The sequence below is a fragment of the Ambystoma mexicanum genome, chromosome 7q (assembly GCF_040938575.1).
Source record: "Ambystoma mexicanum isolate Mex_15411 chromosome 7q, UKY_AmexF1_1, whole genome shotgun sequence".
Classification (NCBI taxonomy): domain Eukaryota; kingdom Metazoa; phylum Chordata; class Amphibia; order Caudata; family Ambystomatidae; genus Ambystoma; species Ambystoma mexicanum.
Window position 1 is genome coordinate 750,692,194 of NC_090941.1, and position 18,586 is coordinate 750,710,779.

At 46.5% G+C, this 18,586-nt stretch overlaps 1 protein-coding gene across 2 annotated transcripts in view; it reads left to right on the top strand.

Annotated features, from left to right (window-relative positions):
• The window catches only part of NPAT (nuclear protein, coactivator of histone transcription), a 1,036,854-nt gene that overhangs the window by 204,187 nt on the left and 814,081 nt on the right, over window positions 1–18,586 (top strand). For both annotated transcript variants that reach the window (XM_069640444.1, XM_069640445.1), the window contains exon 5: window positions 12,246–12,286. In XM_069640444.1, the coding sequence (XP_069496545.1) occupies window positions 12,246–12,286 (41 nt within the window). The remainder of the gene's footprint in view (window positions 1–12,245; window positions 12,287–18,586) is intronic.

An 18,586-nucleotide genomic window follows, 5' to 3' on the forward strand; every position in this document is an offset into this window, starting at 1 on the left:
AAATGGTAGACTTAACTCCAAATTAATGATCATGTGATCAACCAAATCCGGGTTGAGAATAGTAACGGGGGTAGTAAATGGATAGAGACTCGAGGAAATGAAGAAAAAGTCATTCATTGAGTTGTTAATGCCCCCCTATTCAAGGTGTAATTGTAAGGCGCCAGGATAATAGGAGGAGATTGCATATCCCATTCCAAAAAAAAGTCTAACCAAATTTGCACGTTTTTCCTTGACAATTCAGATTGGTTTGACACCATGACATTAGAATGAAGAAAGACATCATAGCAGAAGGCATTAAAATCACCTCCAACAACTATTCTTACGGATGGATTAGCAGCAATTGCTGTCTCTAGTACAAGATTCAATTCGTCAAGAATGACAGTTAAAGCAGTGGATAACTTATTCCAATAGATACAAACTAATAAAACAACAATAGAAAGGTTCTCGTCGGCAATTAATTGAATAGCCAAAAGTGCAGCTGACCTGCTAACCAATTCTGAAGAACACCTATATGCTGTATTGATCAAAATAGCTAACGCACCCGAGGGTCTTCCTAGTAAGCCCTGGGTTGCCTCATGGGTATGTGCAAAAAAACCTCAACAGTAAAGGATAGTTGGCACATAGTTTCCTGTAGTAGAATAACATCAGGAATGGAGTGGTTATTGTTCCTATGCCAAGTTCTAAAGTTAAGACCACAGGAATTCCATGAGATAATATGAATGTTAGTGGAGATATGAGTCTCCTAACAAATTGGCTTGCAAGCCTGGTAGAGCAGTAGATGGATCCATCAATTGAAGCCCCTGGAGTGCAGACACAAAGCCATCAATTGTTTTATTGTATTGTCATCGATTTTTGGGACCACACCCTGAGCAGCAGTGTTAAAAGGTTTTTCCTCTGATGGAATAGGAGTGTTGACATAGGATTCAGCATCATCAATAGAAGTAAACAGTGAAGGTACTAAGCCAATTGACTTCAGGTCATCCCTCTGTTCCCAAATGAGTTTCATTATGAATGGGGAATTAAATCTGCAAATCATTTTGTTATTGTTAACAGAGGCCAATTTCACCCATTCAATGTCATTAGATCTTATTCATAATGCTGTAATATCTTGTAAGATGGTTATGAAAAAAGATCGATTCAACCTTGCTTTACCATGACGATCAGGGTCACTTTCCCAGCCCATCAGAATGGCAGATTTAAGCTCATTTGCCAAATTGGGGACGACATTGTGCACTCGCTCTTTGTCAAGAGCACCATTGCAGGTAGCCAGAGGAGCCAACAAGGGAGGGCCATGAGCAGTGTCTTGTGCGGGCAACTCAGCATAGGACTCCTCTCCTCTTTTATCATGATTATCTCTGATTGTTGACAAACGATCTGCAGGTAGAGGTTTGTGCCCACTTTCTTTCAGTTTTATGGGTTTACCTATACTTTTTGAGCATTGATCATTGCCTAGGCCCATGTTTACTTTATCAGTTTTCCTAAAGGTCAGCATAGGATAGAAATTTGATTAGAAGATTGTTTAGGGACATGCATACAGTTATCCAGGGCAGGCAGTCAAATCTGGGTTTCTTTTTCTTTGGGAACACACAGTGCCCCTATATTTGCTTTATTGGTTCCTCTTTTTCCCACCTTTGCCTGAAGTCAGAGTAGACCTTATCGACATACCATTGGGGTCAGGTAGATTTTTCAAATCAATAACAAGCTTTGTTAGAGGCGGAGCCGATGAAGTAGGTTCGGAAAGGTAAGAAATGCTTTTGACTCTTTGTTTAATTGGTTCAAGTCAATGATGGAAACACCTCCAGATAGATTGCATATTTCTTTCATGTTGGTATTATGTCGATCATTTTTGGCTGATGCCTGATTTTTAGTTTTTTTTTCCTGTTTTTACCTTAATTCTTTTGTCATATACCTTGCGTTTTTCTACTCTAGCAAGGGCTCTTTTTTTGTTTTCTGGTGAGTACAACAGGAAGAATCGCGTTGGGCGCCTCATGAGTCACCTTCAGCTCGATATCATCACGAGATAGATCAATCAGATCGTGTGAGAGCAGAGGGGCTATCAGGGGGTGCACATCCACATCATTCAATCTCAGTTTGGCCGTAGTCCTAGTAACTATCTCTTTGACAGCTAATAGATGTTCCGCAATATTTACAGCATTTAATGCCACTAATTGCGGAACCGTTTGTTCCGGGCCTGTCGCCGCCTGAGGCATTAGTTTAGGGCTTTCAGCCACTGCCTCAGCAAAGGTTTTTGTCCGAGTGGACATATTAGTTGATGGCGTCTCCTCACGTTTCTGAGTTAGAGTTGAAATCGCATTACAGGTAAAAAGCATCCCTTCTATTTTGCTTAACTTGACAGACAGCTCTGTAATTTGTAGAAATCGAACTTCCTCATATTTGATCGTGACTCTTATCCAACAAATTCAGAATCCGAGTAATTACCGGGAAGGCCTTGGGGCTAAATGGGAGATCACTAGAAGGGAATGCTTTTGCTGGATCCGGGTTGGCAGGTATAGGTCCAGAAGTGGAAGATTGAGGGGCAGAAGAACATTCTATAGAATTAGTAGCTTGGGGAGGATGTTTATCTGACTTTTCAGAAATAGGAGCGCTATTGTGTTGCACATTTGGTAGAGCCATAGAAGAAATACTTGGAGTAAATATGCTCCCAGTTTCACGATCTTCTCTATGTGCGGTATAGCAGGAAGGTACAGAGTATGAATAGTTCGGTAGATTATTAAAAAGGAAAACATTTTCAACACCATATTTCCTCTGTGTTACTGGGGTGGACGGCTCACGTGAGAGATTCACCTGCCCAATTCGGACTCAATAGCAGGGGCTAACATTGAAAAGTTAGCAAGATGGTGGTTGAAACATTCTACATCCATTTTTATTTTTTCTGATTTCATCTGTCTAGACTATCGTACAAATTGTCGCAATCATTCATCCATCCTCTTGGCGAGATTGTATTTGCCTCTTTTATGGATAAGGAAGCCATGTGCAATGCTTGAGTGGGTAACTTTTTGGACAGTCCAAGGGATTCGGTCTCAGCGACAGAAGGTATCCTGTCTGGTGGGAATTTATCGATGGTATTGTCCTTGATACAGGAATTAATATTCTAGATCTCCAGGCACCTTATACATGGGATCTATGGAAGGGGACATTAGCTTGTCATTCGCTAGCACAGAGTTGTTCATGGCACCCAAAACGGAGACTATTACAGAATCAATATCCACAATTCCCCGAATATCGGGGGCAGAGCTTGGATCATTTTCTTCAATTACAGGGCGGGGATCCGCATCATTAGTCATTTACTATAATTCCCTCTGTGGACTCCATAGGAGATGAAGTAGTAGGTGTACAACAATCCAGAGTTTCCAGTTTGGTAGTAGTAAGTTTACACCCACTGCGCAAGACGTTAACCAAAGCTGGATGACGTAGATGAACAAAAAAACGTCCGTAACAAAGCCTACACTCTGGTGGAAATGTGAGGAGGGTAACACGAGAACAAAAGAATTTTGTATGCAAAGGTCACAAAGGAATACCTAGTGCTGATTTAGAATGCACACTAGAGAAAATAATAAAGGGCAATATTAGAAAGTAAAATGAAGTGAGCCACTCACCCACAGCCCAACAGCCACTTGCAATGGCACTTCCAATGTGCGTGCTCCCCACTAGATATAGAAAGTGAGGAGTGGATGTTTGCAGGCAAGTAGGCGGGGCCAGAAGGGGGAAGCTGCAAGCAAAGAGAAACAAACTTAGGTGAGACACGGGAGGGGTATAGATTAAACACCGCGAGCCGCGGTAAGACGGCGAGATGCAGGGTAGTCACTTCAACTTGGGGACGGCGAGGCAACAGCGTACATGTCGCCCAACAGCCACTTACAATGGCACTTACAATATCTGTCTCTTCTGAGGGCTCCTCCCATTTTTTACCCATCTTCACTTTGGCAATGCTTTTCTGGATATCCCGAATCTTTTCTTCAAAAAAGTTGTTAAACTTGTTGGCTTGGTCTTTGGTTGCGGTAGTGGGAGCTGCCATACATATCGGGTTCCTAAACCTTGCCACTACATCAAATAATGCTCTATCTTGGTTTCCTGCCTGTTTAATTTATCTTTGCAGGAATTCTTTTTTTGCTGTAAAGAGGGCTAGTTTATATTCCTTTAACAAAGCTTTCACTTTCACGGCATCTCTATCCAGTTTGGATAACCTCCACCCTTTATTAGCCTGGCGTAGCTGTTTACGCATAAGGGTCAGTGCGTCTCCAAACCATGATTTGGATTTTTTTGGAACCATTAATTTTAGGGGTGCATACTTGTCACAGATCCCTTCTAAAATCTCTGACCCCTTACTGAGAAATTCCTGACAGTGGAGCTCGAGGTCTAGCTTTTCCAATCTTGCCTCCACTTCTCCTGGGATCTTTTCCAAATCCTCCATCTTTCGGATCCACACTGTCATGTTTTCCCGTCCTCTCCCTTCTTGTGATTCCATTCCCCCTATTCCAAATAGTTGCACACAATGGTCTGACCATAAGAGTGGGATGGACTTGAAAAATCGTGCTGCTGCTCCTCTTATAGCTAGTAGGTCTAAACAGCAACCCTTGTTGTGAGAGGATTCCCTAGTGGCAACCTCTAAGCTGTGGTCGTCCAAACGTTATCTTAGGGCGCCAGAGTTAGGGTGTATGCCACTCTCCAGCCAAATGTTCCAGTCCCCCACACAGAGAAGCTCTTTGTATTTGCTTCCCGTTAAGGTAAGATGGGCATCTAGTTTATCCCAACAATTTCCCAAAGGGCCGGGTGGCCTGTATCCCAAAATCACCTTTATTGCCCCTAGTATGGGATAGTGAAATTGAGAATTCTCCGAATTGGATGTCATTCCAATCCAACCTTTCCATGTGTGAGCTAATAATTGAGGCTTTACAAATTATGGCTATGCCCCCTCCTCTTCTGTCCTCTCTGTTAATGACTTGAATAATATAGTTTTCGGGTGCAAGCTTGTGAAATATAGTTTGAGACCCATCTGCAAACCATGTTTCAGTCAGACAGATTAGCTCTAAATCTAACTCTTGGATTCATTTCCCGACTTCCACGGCATGTGCTACTGCTGAGCGCGCATTCAGTGAGGCTATTTTTATGGCTGTGTCCCCCGTTTCTGCACAGTATGATGAAAAGCATGGCTTCTGTCCTTCAGCTATAACTAGGGATTCTGCCAACAATTGTTTTTTTAGCTGGCTAGCTGATTACTCTGTGCACTCTGAGAATTCGGAGCGCATTCTCCCAATTACCTCCTAAAGGACCCCCTCTCAGGTGACCGAGAAAAGGTTATATCCCGTTGTTTTCCCTGAGGTCCCCCAAAGTACTGTTAAGAAGAGGGTGCCAAGAGTAATGCATACTGCCTTTGGAAAACACCAATATGGTGCTGGGACAAAGAAGATGCAAACAGAGGCACGCCAGCATACTCAATGGAGATGTCCCAATATCAAGGAAAGGCAAGGTCAGGCAATTGAAACTAAGCATGCTCACCTGCAGCCTATTAACCAGTCACGGGTGAATAAAAAGGAGGGAGAAAGCAGCAACAGCAGTAGTAATTCTGTGAGTGACTGAAGCAGATGTGGTCATGAAGCCAGAAGAGAAGCTGAAAGTAGGCGAGACTCTGAGGGGGGGGGGGGCAGTTGTGTGCAGTGCTGCAGCCTGGAATGCGCCTACATCCTGGGGACTAGGAAGGCTCCTGGCAGGTGTGGCTTGGGAACTGTAGATCATTGGGGGCGAGGCAGAGGGAGGGGGCCAGCTCAGGGCCCATTCTTCCACCCACCAAGAGTGCTCGCCCTCATGGTGCACTGAGTGCCTGAGGAGTAGAGGGAGAACCGCTAGAGGTATTTCACGAAGTTTTTGGCAAGCGCCATAGAAAGGAAAGTTTTCAAAGGGGAGCCGGTGAGTGTGAGACGCTCAAAACCCCTGTGTGACTTTGATTGCGAGTGCTAGAGGAAGAACTTCTATTCTTTCTAGTTTTAAAGTATACATTGTATTGGAGTGGCAGGGAAGGGACGTTTTTTAGAAAGTCTCCATATGAAATGCACTTTAAAGAAAACGGCCTCTGTGTCAAGAAAGAAGACCTTTAGAAAAGGGGAGCTGTATGAAGTGAAGTGTGAGCAAAAAGGCATTGCAAGAAAAGGGGAGCTATGTGAAGAGATGAAGTCTGAGCAAAATACCCAAGAAAAACTATAAAGGATTATTAAGCATTGGGGTGGCCACCAGGCGGGAGTGATCCAGGAGGTCCGCAAAGAAAGTATAACCGGAATGTTTCCAGGCAGGGGAGCGACCCAGAGGAGAACCACAGTAAAGAAAATATGAAGAGACAGTAATTTATAAAGAAATTGAATGTTAAAGCAGAATCTTATTTTTGCTAATGATCTTTAACAAGAGGGCACAGCTAACGCCTAGGGCACCTGTGATGGGTGGACTGTGCGGTCTGACCACTGTGCCACAACCAGGGAGACTCATTGAATAAGTAAACTGTGTGGCAAGTTGAAATGTAATAAACCAAGAGGAGTCATTGAATATGGGGAAGGGAACCCCTACAGGAGCAAGTTGTTTGAAAAGAGGACCCTGTCAAGTTGGAACATTGGTTTGAAATCAAAGGAGTTTGAACATGGGCAGGGGTTGCCTGAGAAACCCATTGAAGAGTGTGAACCAGAGGGCGCGGAGTTTGGGAAAGGGAACCTGGATAGGCCCAAGGAAATTTGTGAACTAAAGTACTGTGTACTTTTGGCAAGTGAATCCTGATAAGCCTGTGGAACGTTGTGGACCTGAGTGTCCTGAACTTGGGGAAGGGAGCTATAGAAGAGCTCCAATGATGATGAGTTTTACTTTTGAACACTATTTAGTTTATTAAGATATGGACATTCCCTACACATTGTTATTGTATAGAAGTGAGGACAAGCATAGGTTGTGACACATAGTATTTTGCTTTGGACTGACAAGACTTGGACTTTCCCTTAGTTTTCTTTTAGATAAGGAACATTCCCACGTTAGAGATGGAACAAGTTGGGCGTTGCACCATCCTGAGCAGTAAAATAAAGGTTTTCACACTATATTCCAGTTGTCTGTGTCATCTTTTGATACCATGTCTGTCTCACAAGAGTGGCCCAGGACAAGGTCTTGTCCATCAGCGATAACTAGGGGTTTTAACAACTTTTGTATTTTAGATCACAGCACTTTCACGTTCACAGCATGGCGTACGACGTGGGTCTGTCCTTCATGGACAATTGGATATTTCGCCAAAAAATGTATATTTAACTTTTAGCTAACTTTATTGCTCTATTGCCAAGACGACCAGCCAAGGACAAAGTCCTCTATCCTTCAATGGCTTCAGTATCAGTGAACTATGATACCCAGATTAAAACTACTAAATCAAACTACAGAAGGATTTCAATCTGTAGTTCAGTATTTGCCTTTACCTTTGTTTAATGTTTGGCGAGAATATTGGCTTTCTTTCCGGAGTGAGTCTGCATAGCGTTTAACGGACATCGGTTACACAATCGGCAGGAGCTGTTCCAGACTCAAGGACATGGGCTCACAGCCTGGACTTTTATATATATATTTTTAAACTAATGTACTTCTTTGCAACATGGAAAAGTAAATCTCGTGGTTTGTATTTCACTACATAAATGTGTGTATATCTGGATTCACAGTGCATTATATTAGGGGTGTCACGGTATTCGTTTTATGACGGTACGATAACCTTCTTGCCAAATAATGGTATATCATGGTTATCGCGGTATAGCAGGTGGAGTTAACTAATCTTAACAAATATTTTCTAAAAGGTCATAAATTGACAGATGTATCATCACAAACAAAACCAGGCACCCAGGGCCAGAATTGGGCTTTTCAACATACTTTCCACTGAAATGCCTTGCTTCCACCAAACACTAACACACATGTGGAGAGGAGTGGGTGGGTTGGAGGCCTGCTGCAACTGGCAAACCAAACTGAATAGCTTTTCTTAAGTGGTCATTTAGGCTTTTTGCTCCCCCACTGGCTACTGGTGAAGATGAACATGTTGCCATCTTGATAACCTGCATGCCACAGATCAATGGAGGGTGATGGTAGTGTGTACGCACGCACGCGCACACACACACACGCATACACACACGTGTACACACACACACGTACACATGTGTACACACACGTACACACACACACACACACACGTACACACACACACACGTTACAGCCTTTAGTTTACTTGCAGGCCAAAAGGTGTTCAGTAATCACTGACATGTTACCCATTGGTATGGCAGCAGGGAATACCCACAGAGATGAGTGAATTTCGCAGTGTGACTTATTATATGTAAATTCAATGATAGAACCAGCGAAATCCCCCATTGCCATATGTTTAGAGAACATTATCCATTATAAATATATAAACCACAAAGCCGCCACCCCAAAGTAAACCCTTTTCCTTCTTGGCACTGTATCTATTCTTCCTATTGCTAACATACTGATTTTGTGTAAGGCACGTGTGGTTTATGGAATGGCATTAAAAACTACTCCAACTGAAACTACTTGGCAGACGGCACATCCAACAGGGCAAAACCAAGACTGCGTAGCAATTGCTTACTGCAGCCTTTCCAAATCAGGTTGAAAAGCACACTGAACGGTATAAACAATGTGACGGTTATTATTGTTCAATTAAGTGGTTCACGGTATCTTTAACGTTATACCGTTACATCCCTACATTATATACACGAAAGCCTGTATTTCAAGTATTCACCTCGTACTGTGTATTATAGCACGAAGTCCTGTATTTCAAGTGTCTACCTTTCACTCTGCAGAAGGCCTGTATTTTAAATAGTTTACACCGCGCTTCGCATTTCAGCAAATTCAATGTTTTCTTTGCGCTGTGCTTTTCAGCAGAAAGGCCTGTTCACTGTTAAAATGTGTGGCTAATATGGGCAGACCTAGACAATACATGTCGGGAGGGGAGGGGATGGAATGTAGGGAGAAGGCAGGGAGGCGTAGGAAGGGGAGAGGGATGAGAAAGGGTGGTGTAGAAGAGAGGAGAGGTAGGGGAGAGATGTAGGAGGGAAGTGAGGAAAGGGGTGTCGGGAGGGGTAGAAGGGAGAGGAGGAGGAGCAGGAGAAAGGTGAAGAGGGGAGAAAGCGGGGAGGATGAGAGTAAGTGTGTGAAGACTGGAGAGATTGACTGGTGGGGAGAGGCAGGGCAGGGCAAGGCAGGAGCAGAGATGCAGGGCAAGGCTGAGGGGCAGGGTACATGCGCAAGGGCATGTGAGGGTGGAGGGGCAGGGCATGTGCGGTTGGAAAGAGGCAGGGCAAGGTGGCACAAGTCAGACTGGAGGGAGTAGGCCTGGCCTTGTCAAAAGAGTACGGGAACTCCTTGTTTAATGAGGGTTTGCTATCCAGAGCGAGCCCAAAGGGTAGACTCATTCATGCAGGTCCCGCTTCTTGCCCTGCCCCAACTTCGTGCAATTGTCTTTGTTTACAGATTCTTGTCTCCAGCCTTGCCTCCTACTTCTGAAAGTGGACATTGCCTCTTTTAATTTCCAGAGACCACTAGCCGGGAGCAGTAAATCAGAGAAAATCAAGCAGGAAAGTTAGCATTCGCACCACACACAGAGTGGAAGAAGAGAGACCAGAGAAGACACTAGAGGAAGAGACTGTGGGAGAAATGAATGTAGTAAGATTAGGGAGAGGATTGAAAGATAGCGACTTAAGGTGAGACACCCATAGCATCTGAGATTGGCTGCCTTTATTCCATTAAGCCACATTGCCAAACTTGGGAGGGTTTGGATAGGCGACCTCTAGAAAATCTTAGAGGGAGATGGTTTTAATAGGTGTTCCCAATCGCTAGTGGGTAAACCTGGGATTTAGGGACTCCTGGGGTTTGAAGCCCAACATTGAGGGACTTCATTTGTCAGCCATGGACCAAAGACATGCGTATGTCCTAGATGCTGACAGTGATCAGGGTCCTATCATTGACTGTGCTTGTCGAGATTCCTTATAGCTTGTCATAATTCCTGAATAAGGTGCCAGGGCCGTCGAAAGGCCTAGGGCAGTCATCCCCCAACTAGACATTCGGTAGGCACAAGTGGAGGAAGACGTCGCCCTAACAATCAAATGGAACAGGTCCTGCAAGTCTGCACTGCTAGTCCCCCTTATGCTGAAGGTTTGGAAGCTGGACCCACAAGTTTCAAGGCTCCAGCATCAATGCCACTAGTCCGCTGGACAAACAGTGCAGTTCCCGGAACTCGTCTGTGTGCTTTAGATTCCAGGTTTGGCCCAATTAAATAGTGGCGATATTGAGGCACAAGTCGGCATCGCCTCGGATTTGCTTTACTCTGCCCCCTGAAGGAGTCCCGTAAAATGGACACAAGAGGGAGTAGTGCCATCAAGTCGGTATCCTGGCAGTAAGGGCGTCTAACATTGGCCATGCTTGCCTGCTGAGAGACCGATTTGTGGGACAAGGTGTGTACTTGCTGTCCGGGTTCCTTCCGCAAAAGAATCAGCATGAGGCAGAAGATGTATTCCAAGAAGGGGTTATGGCCTCTGAAAACATCAAGTGGGCCTCCTTGGATTCTGTGAATGTCTGGTTTTGAGGCATGAACAGCTGGGTCGTGGTGAGATACCAATCCTGGTTGAAGTCAGTGGGCCCTAGGCTGGAGGTGGAAACTAAAAGTTCTAACCTCCAAATAGATTGCTTTCAGATGTTGGGTTAGAGAATTGATAATGCCCTCCTGTTATAAGACGTTACAATTTATCTCAGGTTTTAACATGCACGAAAAACAATCAGTATGAGGGTGTAAGTACAGAAGGGCAACATGGGTACCTGCGGATGTAGTAATATGGGAACACCCTCTGCCTACGCCTGCATTTACTTTGGAAGTAAACTACTTGCAATACTCTGGTCCAACCACTCCGTAGCAACATTTACATAGCCTGTAATTCTACATGATTAGAACTTTGATGCCGTTTGTCAGATCTGAATGTAACGTGGCAAAAAATATACATTTACCTTTTAATATTTGTGGCAAGTTCTATGGGATGCCCAAATGCGGAATTTCCCATCTATTTTTCATTAGGGAATTGTTCTCTCCGCTACATAAAAAAAAAACACTGCCCAGATTTTCACCAAAACATTTCGAGTTTGCCTTGCCCAAAGTGTGCTTTTTCAAACTTGGTGAAATTCCGTTTTTTCTAGACAAAAATAAATTAAAGCTAAAAGTGTCAAGCATTTTTTACTTGGGTATATATTTGCTGTTAAATTCACTGATCATATTTTTTGACATGTAAAAACAATGATTTGTTTGATTAATTATCAGTTTCTTTTACTGCGTGAGGATCTGCGGATATTCGTGATTTACCCACATTTCAAAATATGACCTTTCTGATTGGCTGCTGATCCCATGAACATTTTTTTTAAAAAAAAACTAATTGGGAAGAGGTATAACGGAGGGGCAGAAATACGACTTGGGGAGGGGTATAACGTAGTGGCAGACAGATGGTATGTGGGGAAATTGGAGGCAGATGCTGGGGGGGAGTAGGGAGAGGAATGCGGTGGAAAGGGGGAGGAGGAGCAAGAAACGAGAGGAGGAAGGAAGCAAGAAGGGTAAGAAATCGGGCAAGGTTGCTGAGGAGCCGTGAAAGACCAGGAGGAGAATAGAAAGTGTAAGAACAGTCATGGAAGGGCAAGCAGAAGGATGGAGAGGAACCTTTTTGTAATTGGCTAGAATAACGGCATTCCAGTCCACCCACGAATGACTGGGACGAAATAGACTGTCATCTGGCATTTCTTCAGACTTGATCTCTTGGGAGCGATAAGCTGACCCAGAACTGCGAGGCACTTCTGTTCTCATAACTTTGACACAATCCCTTTTTTAATCTTTACCTTGAATATTGTCTGAACTTCGAGAATTTCAATGACTGACCCATATATTGCAAATGTTAGTTCTTTTTCCCTCCTCACTTTTACATATCACCTCACTTCTCACTTGTACTCCCCCTTCAGACATTTTGCGCACGATGGAACCTTGATTTGTTCCCTATCCACCTGGATCTAGTTTTCTGTTGGTTCCCTCACCCAAAAGAATATTCTCAGCACTGCCAGTAATCTTTCCTTAAGAGATGTTCCTTGTTATTTAGATAGGCTTAGTGTTTATCATTAATTTACTTTGTTTATGACCTGATGATTATCATTGTTCAATTGCCTCATGTTTTTTTTTTTCTGTGTTTTAGGAGTATGCAAAATTCGGCAGCATTTTCTGCTCATCAAAGAGGTTTGTTCTTTTGTTTATTTCTGCAAGTGTAGCATTTTCATCGGATGTTAGTGTTTTGATGGATTCAGTGGTAATGAACTTCTAATATATATGAATGTGAAACCTGCTGCATAATGCTGTATTAAAACATTGTCATCCCTGCCTCCTTCCTACCTCCTAATGACCAGGCACTTAAAATAACAAACCATATTGTGGTTTCTAGGGAGCAGAAAAATGTGTGGCCATAAGAAATTTGCCATTGTTAGTCTTTTTATTTTTTATATTGCATTTAATGGATTTAAACAACAATACAATCAACAAAAACCAAAAGAAAAACAAAATCAAAACCAAAACGTACAAATCAGTAAGTGAAGGCATGGTAAGAGTCAATTGGTCTCCACTTGTCGCCCATTCCATCTACAATTTAGTCTTGTGTTTTAGGGCATCATGAAATTACTGGAATTCCCTCTCCACCCATTTGCCCCATATCTTAGAAGCTTTGGTAGGGCAGCCTCTTGCTTTATAAACTCTGTGCTCTAACATTGTAAGTGTGTCCATATCGTCTGTCCATTGATCCAATGTTGGGGACTCTGGGGCACCCCATTTTTGTGCCATGTTCCGCTTCATCAATCCTGTGGCCGTGGATAGGAGCAGCCCTTCCCATTTATTAGTAGTGTTCTCGTCGGGAGTGCCCAACAACAACACCTTCGGGTCCAGTGTTATATTGCGGCCTAGCACCCGAGATAGTTCATTGCAGCATTTCCCCCAGAAAGTCTGGATTCGCGCACATTCTCAGAGGATGTGCATGAATGTTCCAACCTCTCCCCCACATCGGAGGCAGTTCGGGTTTGGGGCTCGTTTCCAGCCATGCATCATAGTTCTTGGGTAGTATATTCTGTGGAGGATTTTTAGTTGGACCAGGCGGAGTCTGGAGGAGAGAGCAATCGCCCTGGGATGCATTAGTATCTGGATCCAGTCTTCCGGGTCTATGGCTCCCACATCTTCCTCCCATTTGGATTTAAGACGAAGTTCCGGAGTAGCAAAGGAGGACATGGCATTGTATAATATAGAAGTGACTTTAATAGGGATATGTGTTGGAAGTATATTTCGCTCTATGTGTGTATACTCGGGAATAGCGGGGTCCAACTGGATGTATGTCCGTAGGGCGTGAGTCAGTGGAGTATGGTGATAGCGTTCGGTTGTTGGGAGCTGGAATTTCTGCTGCAGTACTGCAAAGGAGGCGATTTCCCCATCTATCAGGACATCCCCGATCTTTGTGATTCCAGCCTCCTCCCATTTGGGCCATGGACTGAGTTTCCCCAATTCGGCCAGGTTACTATTGTGCCACAGGGGTTGTGCAGTGGTGATCTTGTCTTTCTATCCCACAAAGGCGTGGGCCCGTCTCCAGACCCTTGAGACATGTGGTGCTATTGTTTGGGGTGAGGATCTGTGGAGGGGCTGGTAGAGCAGGTGTAATGGGTCAGTGTCGTGGATGGCTGCAATTTCTGCCCTTATGTGCGGGAGTTCCCTGTCCCTGTGTAGTAGGTCGTTAACCACTGCCAGCTGGGAGGCCCAGTAGTAAGCTTGGAGACGGGGCACGCCGATACCCCCCTCCCAAACCGATCTCTGGAGTCTAGCCAGTGCAATACGAGGCTGCCCCCCTCCCCATATGAGTTCTCTAAGGAGGGAGTCAAGGCGGTCAAATTCGGTGTCTTGAATCTCCAGTGGTGCGTTATGTAGTACATAGATAAATCTGGGCAGGGTAATCATCTTAAAGAGGGTGGCTCTACCCATTAGTGTCGGGGGGAGAAGCCTCCAGTGGCGGACATCGTCTTTAAAATGGTCCATGATCGGCTGGAGGTTCTGGCTGCGTAGCGCGTCAGGTCCTCCGATATCCAAATCCCAAGATACTGGAAGCCGCTTGGTTCCACCTTGTATGGGCATTCCTGGGGGATGGCCTGTGTACCGCCCTTTACCAGGAAAAGGATAGATGTGTCCCAGTTAATTCTCAGCCCACTGAATTCACCGTATCAGATGAGCATTTGCGTTACTATGGGGCAGGTTCGTATCGGGTCACCCAAGTATACCAAGAGATCATCCGCGTACAAAGACGCCCTGTCTTCGTGCCCCTCTGGCCACCTGAATCCCAACCAATCCTTGCTCTGGTGGAGCCACAGGGCGAGTGTCTCTATTGCAAGGGCAAGGGCGAAGAGAAGGGGGGGACAAGGAGCATCCCTGCTGTGTGCCTTTGCCCAGGGGGAAAAGCTCAGAGGTCCACCAGTTTACCTTCACCTCTGCTTGTGGATATGTGTTGTTCCCATCCCAGGAAGTTGTCCCCGAATCCCATTCTTCGCATAGTTTCCCAGAGGCTGACCCAACGAACCGAGTCAAACGCCTTCTCAAAATCTATGGCAAGTAGTGCAAGCGGTTTGCCTATGATAGGGGCCCTTTCCAGCAGTAGGTGGAGACGCCGCAAGTTCATACTTGTTGATTTATGTGGCATAAACCCGCATTGGTCCGGGTGGACCAGGGAGGTAATTACTGCTTGCAACCGGTTGGCTAGGATTTTGGCGAGGATTTTAGTTTCGCTATTGAGTAATGAGATAGGCCTATAGGAGGCACATTGCTCGGGTGGTTTACCCGGTTTGGGAATAACGACGATCGTGGCTTTATGCAGATCTGGCGGGAGAGCGCCCTGGTCGCGGGCCCCGAGGAACATTTTGTGAAGGTATGGTGCCAGTTTCTCCCCACCCAGTTTCTTCCAGGTCTCGACCGGGAACACGTTGGGGCCCGGCATTTTCCCTGACTGCAATTGGGCTACAGCCTCAGCAATCTCCACTTTGGTGAGAGCCGAGTCCAGTTGTGCCCTCTGTTGTTCTGATAGGAATGGTAGGGTGATGTTGTCTAGCAGGGAGGGATCCAGAGGGGACACTGGGGCGCCGTACAGAGTAGCATATAAGTCAGCGAAAGCCTGTGCTATATCCCTGTCTGAGTGGCATTTCCCATTCTGCGGGGTTATAATCTCTCTAACGTGGCGTTGACCCTCGTCTCTTCTCTCGAGCCAGGCCAGCATTTTCCCAGCTTTGTCCCCGTGTCATAGACCCTTGCCCTGGAGTCTTGGTGGGCTTGTCTGGCGTTGTCTAGTTCGATATGTTGAAGATGTTCTCTAGCACCCTTAAGGGATCTGAGAGTCTCTGGGCTTGGGTCGCGAACAAATTTGGCTTCCCAATCGCCCACATCAGTTTCTGCCTCCAGCAACATCCGAAGTCGCTCCCTCTTCTTATTTGCTACCCAGGAGATCACTCCCCCCAGCCCCCTCAGTACCGTTTTGTATGCTTCCCATATCGTGACTGGGTCATCGACCGCAGAGGTATTAATTTCAAAATATTCATTAGTTACTTCCGTGAGGTCGACAAGATCAGGGGAGCCCAGATAGTAGCTATTCAGCCTCCATGATCTGGGTGGGGTTTCGCTTTGTATGTGCAGTACCGCCATGAGGGGTGAGTGGTCTGAGATGCCTCGGGAGAGTAGGTCTGCAGCGGTCGCCCTATGTATATCAGTGCCTGGGAGGAAGAGGTAGTACAGTCTGAGCATGGACCCGTGTGCTCCCGAGTGGAACGAGTAGGCCTCGTCTACAGGGTGGAGATGCTGCCACAAATCCCGAAGGCCCAAGGCCGACGCAAATTTAGCTAATTTGGTGGGAGTGTTTGGGTTGCGGTCCCTGATGTGAGTGCGATCCCTAACATTGCACATGACATCGTTAAAATCGCCCCGCAAAATCCATGTAGCAGGTTGGTGTTTTGCCATAAGGATGACCAACTCATCCAGGAGGTCCTCTCCCAGTCCTGGCGGGGAGTACACTGACGCGATGGCCAGTGTTTCTTGTCCCAGTGTTCCTATGACCACCACATAACGACCCCGAGGGTCTTGTTCAACTGTTAGCGATGTGAACGGGACGCGTTTGTGTATCAGGATAAGGGTCCCTCTGGATCCCATTGTGTATCCCGCATGTAGGGCCAGTCGGTAGTTGGCTCTGCGAAAGAAAGTGCAGCTGGTCCCGGCTAAGTGTGTCTCATTTATCAGGGCGACGTCGGGGGAGTGTCTGTTCAAGAATTGCAGAACAAGGCGTCGCTTAGTTCCAGACCCCAACCCGTTCACGTTCCATGTAATTAGTTTGAGAGATTTGGGGCGCTCAGGGGTTGGTGCATGGGTCAGTGTGGTCGCCATTTATTGTGTACAGTACTAGGTTTGCAGACATTATGGGTTGTTTCATGGAGTTATGTGACGGGTGTGTTGGGTGGTGTGATTCGTTAATCTCGTGAATGCGTAATAAACTTGTATTAATACTGAAACAAGAACAACATAAACTCGGCCATCCCACCTCCCTAGACTCCACCCCAACACAAAGTACCTGTCGCCCGAACATCGTTGACACTCGAAACTAGAGTGTCCGCTTAAACTTGGGATCCTGGCTGGCAGGCGAGCAATAGGGGTCCCCTTGGGTCCGCTGCTCCTACCGCCTTTGAACATTCCGTGGTTCTTAGGGTTCACGTGTGACGTTGGCCTCTCTTCGGTTCGGTATTCCGTCGCATCTTGGTGCTAGTTGGTTTCCCGTGCCTTAGTTGGCGGGTTTTGCCGCCTGTTCCAGGATTGCTAGTTCCTGGGCATCCGGGTGCCCCCCGGGAGGGGGACGACCCGTCCCAGGCTGGGGTCTCCTTCCCGATCCGTCGGTCTTGCCGTCCAGTCCCCTTCAATGTGCGCCTCTGCCCATCTCCAAGCCTCCTTCGGATCCGTGAAATGAACTGTGGTTCCCTTGTGGTGGATCTTAAGTTTGGCCGGAAACAGCAGTCTGTATCTTACTTTCATGTGGAATAGTTGCCGCTTCAGCGGTTCAAACGACTGTCTCGCCCTCTGCACCTCCCGGGTGTAATCAGGGAAAAAGGCGATTCGGGAGCCATTATGGGTGATTGTACCTTTGGAGCGAGCCATTTGAAGGAGTACATCTCTGTCCCGATAATTAAGGAATCTGGCTATGATCATTCTGGGCGGTGCGCCTGGTATAGGCCTGCTCGATGGCATTCTGTGAGCTCTCTCCACCGAGAAGAATTTAGAGAAGGGGTGAGGCGCATAGATGTCCACCAACCATTGTTCCAAGAAGAGCTCCATGCTGGGCCCTTCCTCCCCCTCCGGGAGGCCGAGGATGCGTACATTATTGCGGTGCGATCTTCCTTCCCCCTCATTCACACGGGCCTCTAACATTTTCAGACGATTTAGCGGCCATCACGTCCCTCAGGGAGAGGGCTGTCTCGTCCTCAGGGGAGGGGGGGGCGCCTGTGGTGTGTAGGTCTGCGAGGCCTGGGCCTGTGCCACTGCAAATTGGTCCATCTTGCTTTGCGTAGAGGCCTTTTTCAATTAGTCTTTGCCCATCCTTGGAGAGAGGTAGGTTCGCCGGTTTTGTGGTGGTATTTAGTCCCAGTGGCTGCGGGTTTCGCGGGAGTGTGCACCCGGGTGGACCCGAGGCGGGCTTTGGATCGGGTGGTTCAGCGTGTGCCGCGGCAGTCCTGGTCAGACGAGTTCTTCATCCGAAGTCTCCCGCAGGTGTGGCTCGGAGAGGGGCTTCCGCCTCGGGTTTACTGGTGTTTGGGTTCGGGCTAGTGCTTGGGGGCCCTCACCAGGCTCGCTGGATTTCACGGTAAGGGATTCTTCCCGGCCCGGCAGTCGAATCGCAGGGCCTCCGATCCCTCACAGGGTTGACTCCTCGTGGGCCAGCTCTCTACCCCGTCCCCGCTGCTACTATGGGGGCAGAGATGGTCTGGCGTTTTCCGTCAAGTCTGCTTGCAGTGCTGTCGCTCCCAGCAGCCCGACAGGCCCCGAACTGCACTACGCGCCGGCAGAGGGCCATCTTGCGAGCACGGGAGCCCTCTCCGCTTCGCTCTTCACTCGCCTCGGGTTCACTCTTGGGGCTTCGGTTTTTCTTGGATTTTGCATCCAATGGTGCCCCAGTGCGTCGGCTATCGATGCAGGTATCAGAAGTGTGTAGAACTCTCAGGAATCGGGCTATAAAAGGCAGGATATTTGCAGCGGCCACGAAGCTGATCGAGCTCACGTCTGCTCCATTGCGCTGCTGGCCACGCTCTCCATTCTTAGTCTTTTGATTATCACCTTCAGAATCCATTGTGCCTAGGTACTTTGTGTAAAGAGGTATGTTTCTTTTACACACAGACTCCAGTAATTTTTTGTCTTTCTTATCATTGACCACCAATAGCAAAACAATACTGATCATATAAAATGTAGCTGTGGCACAAAGTTATATTTTGCACA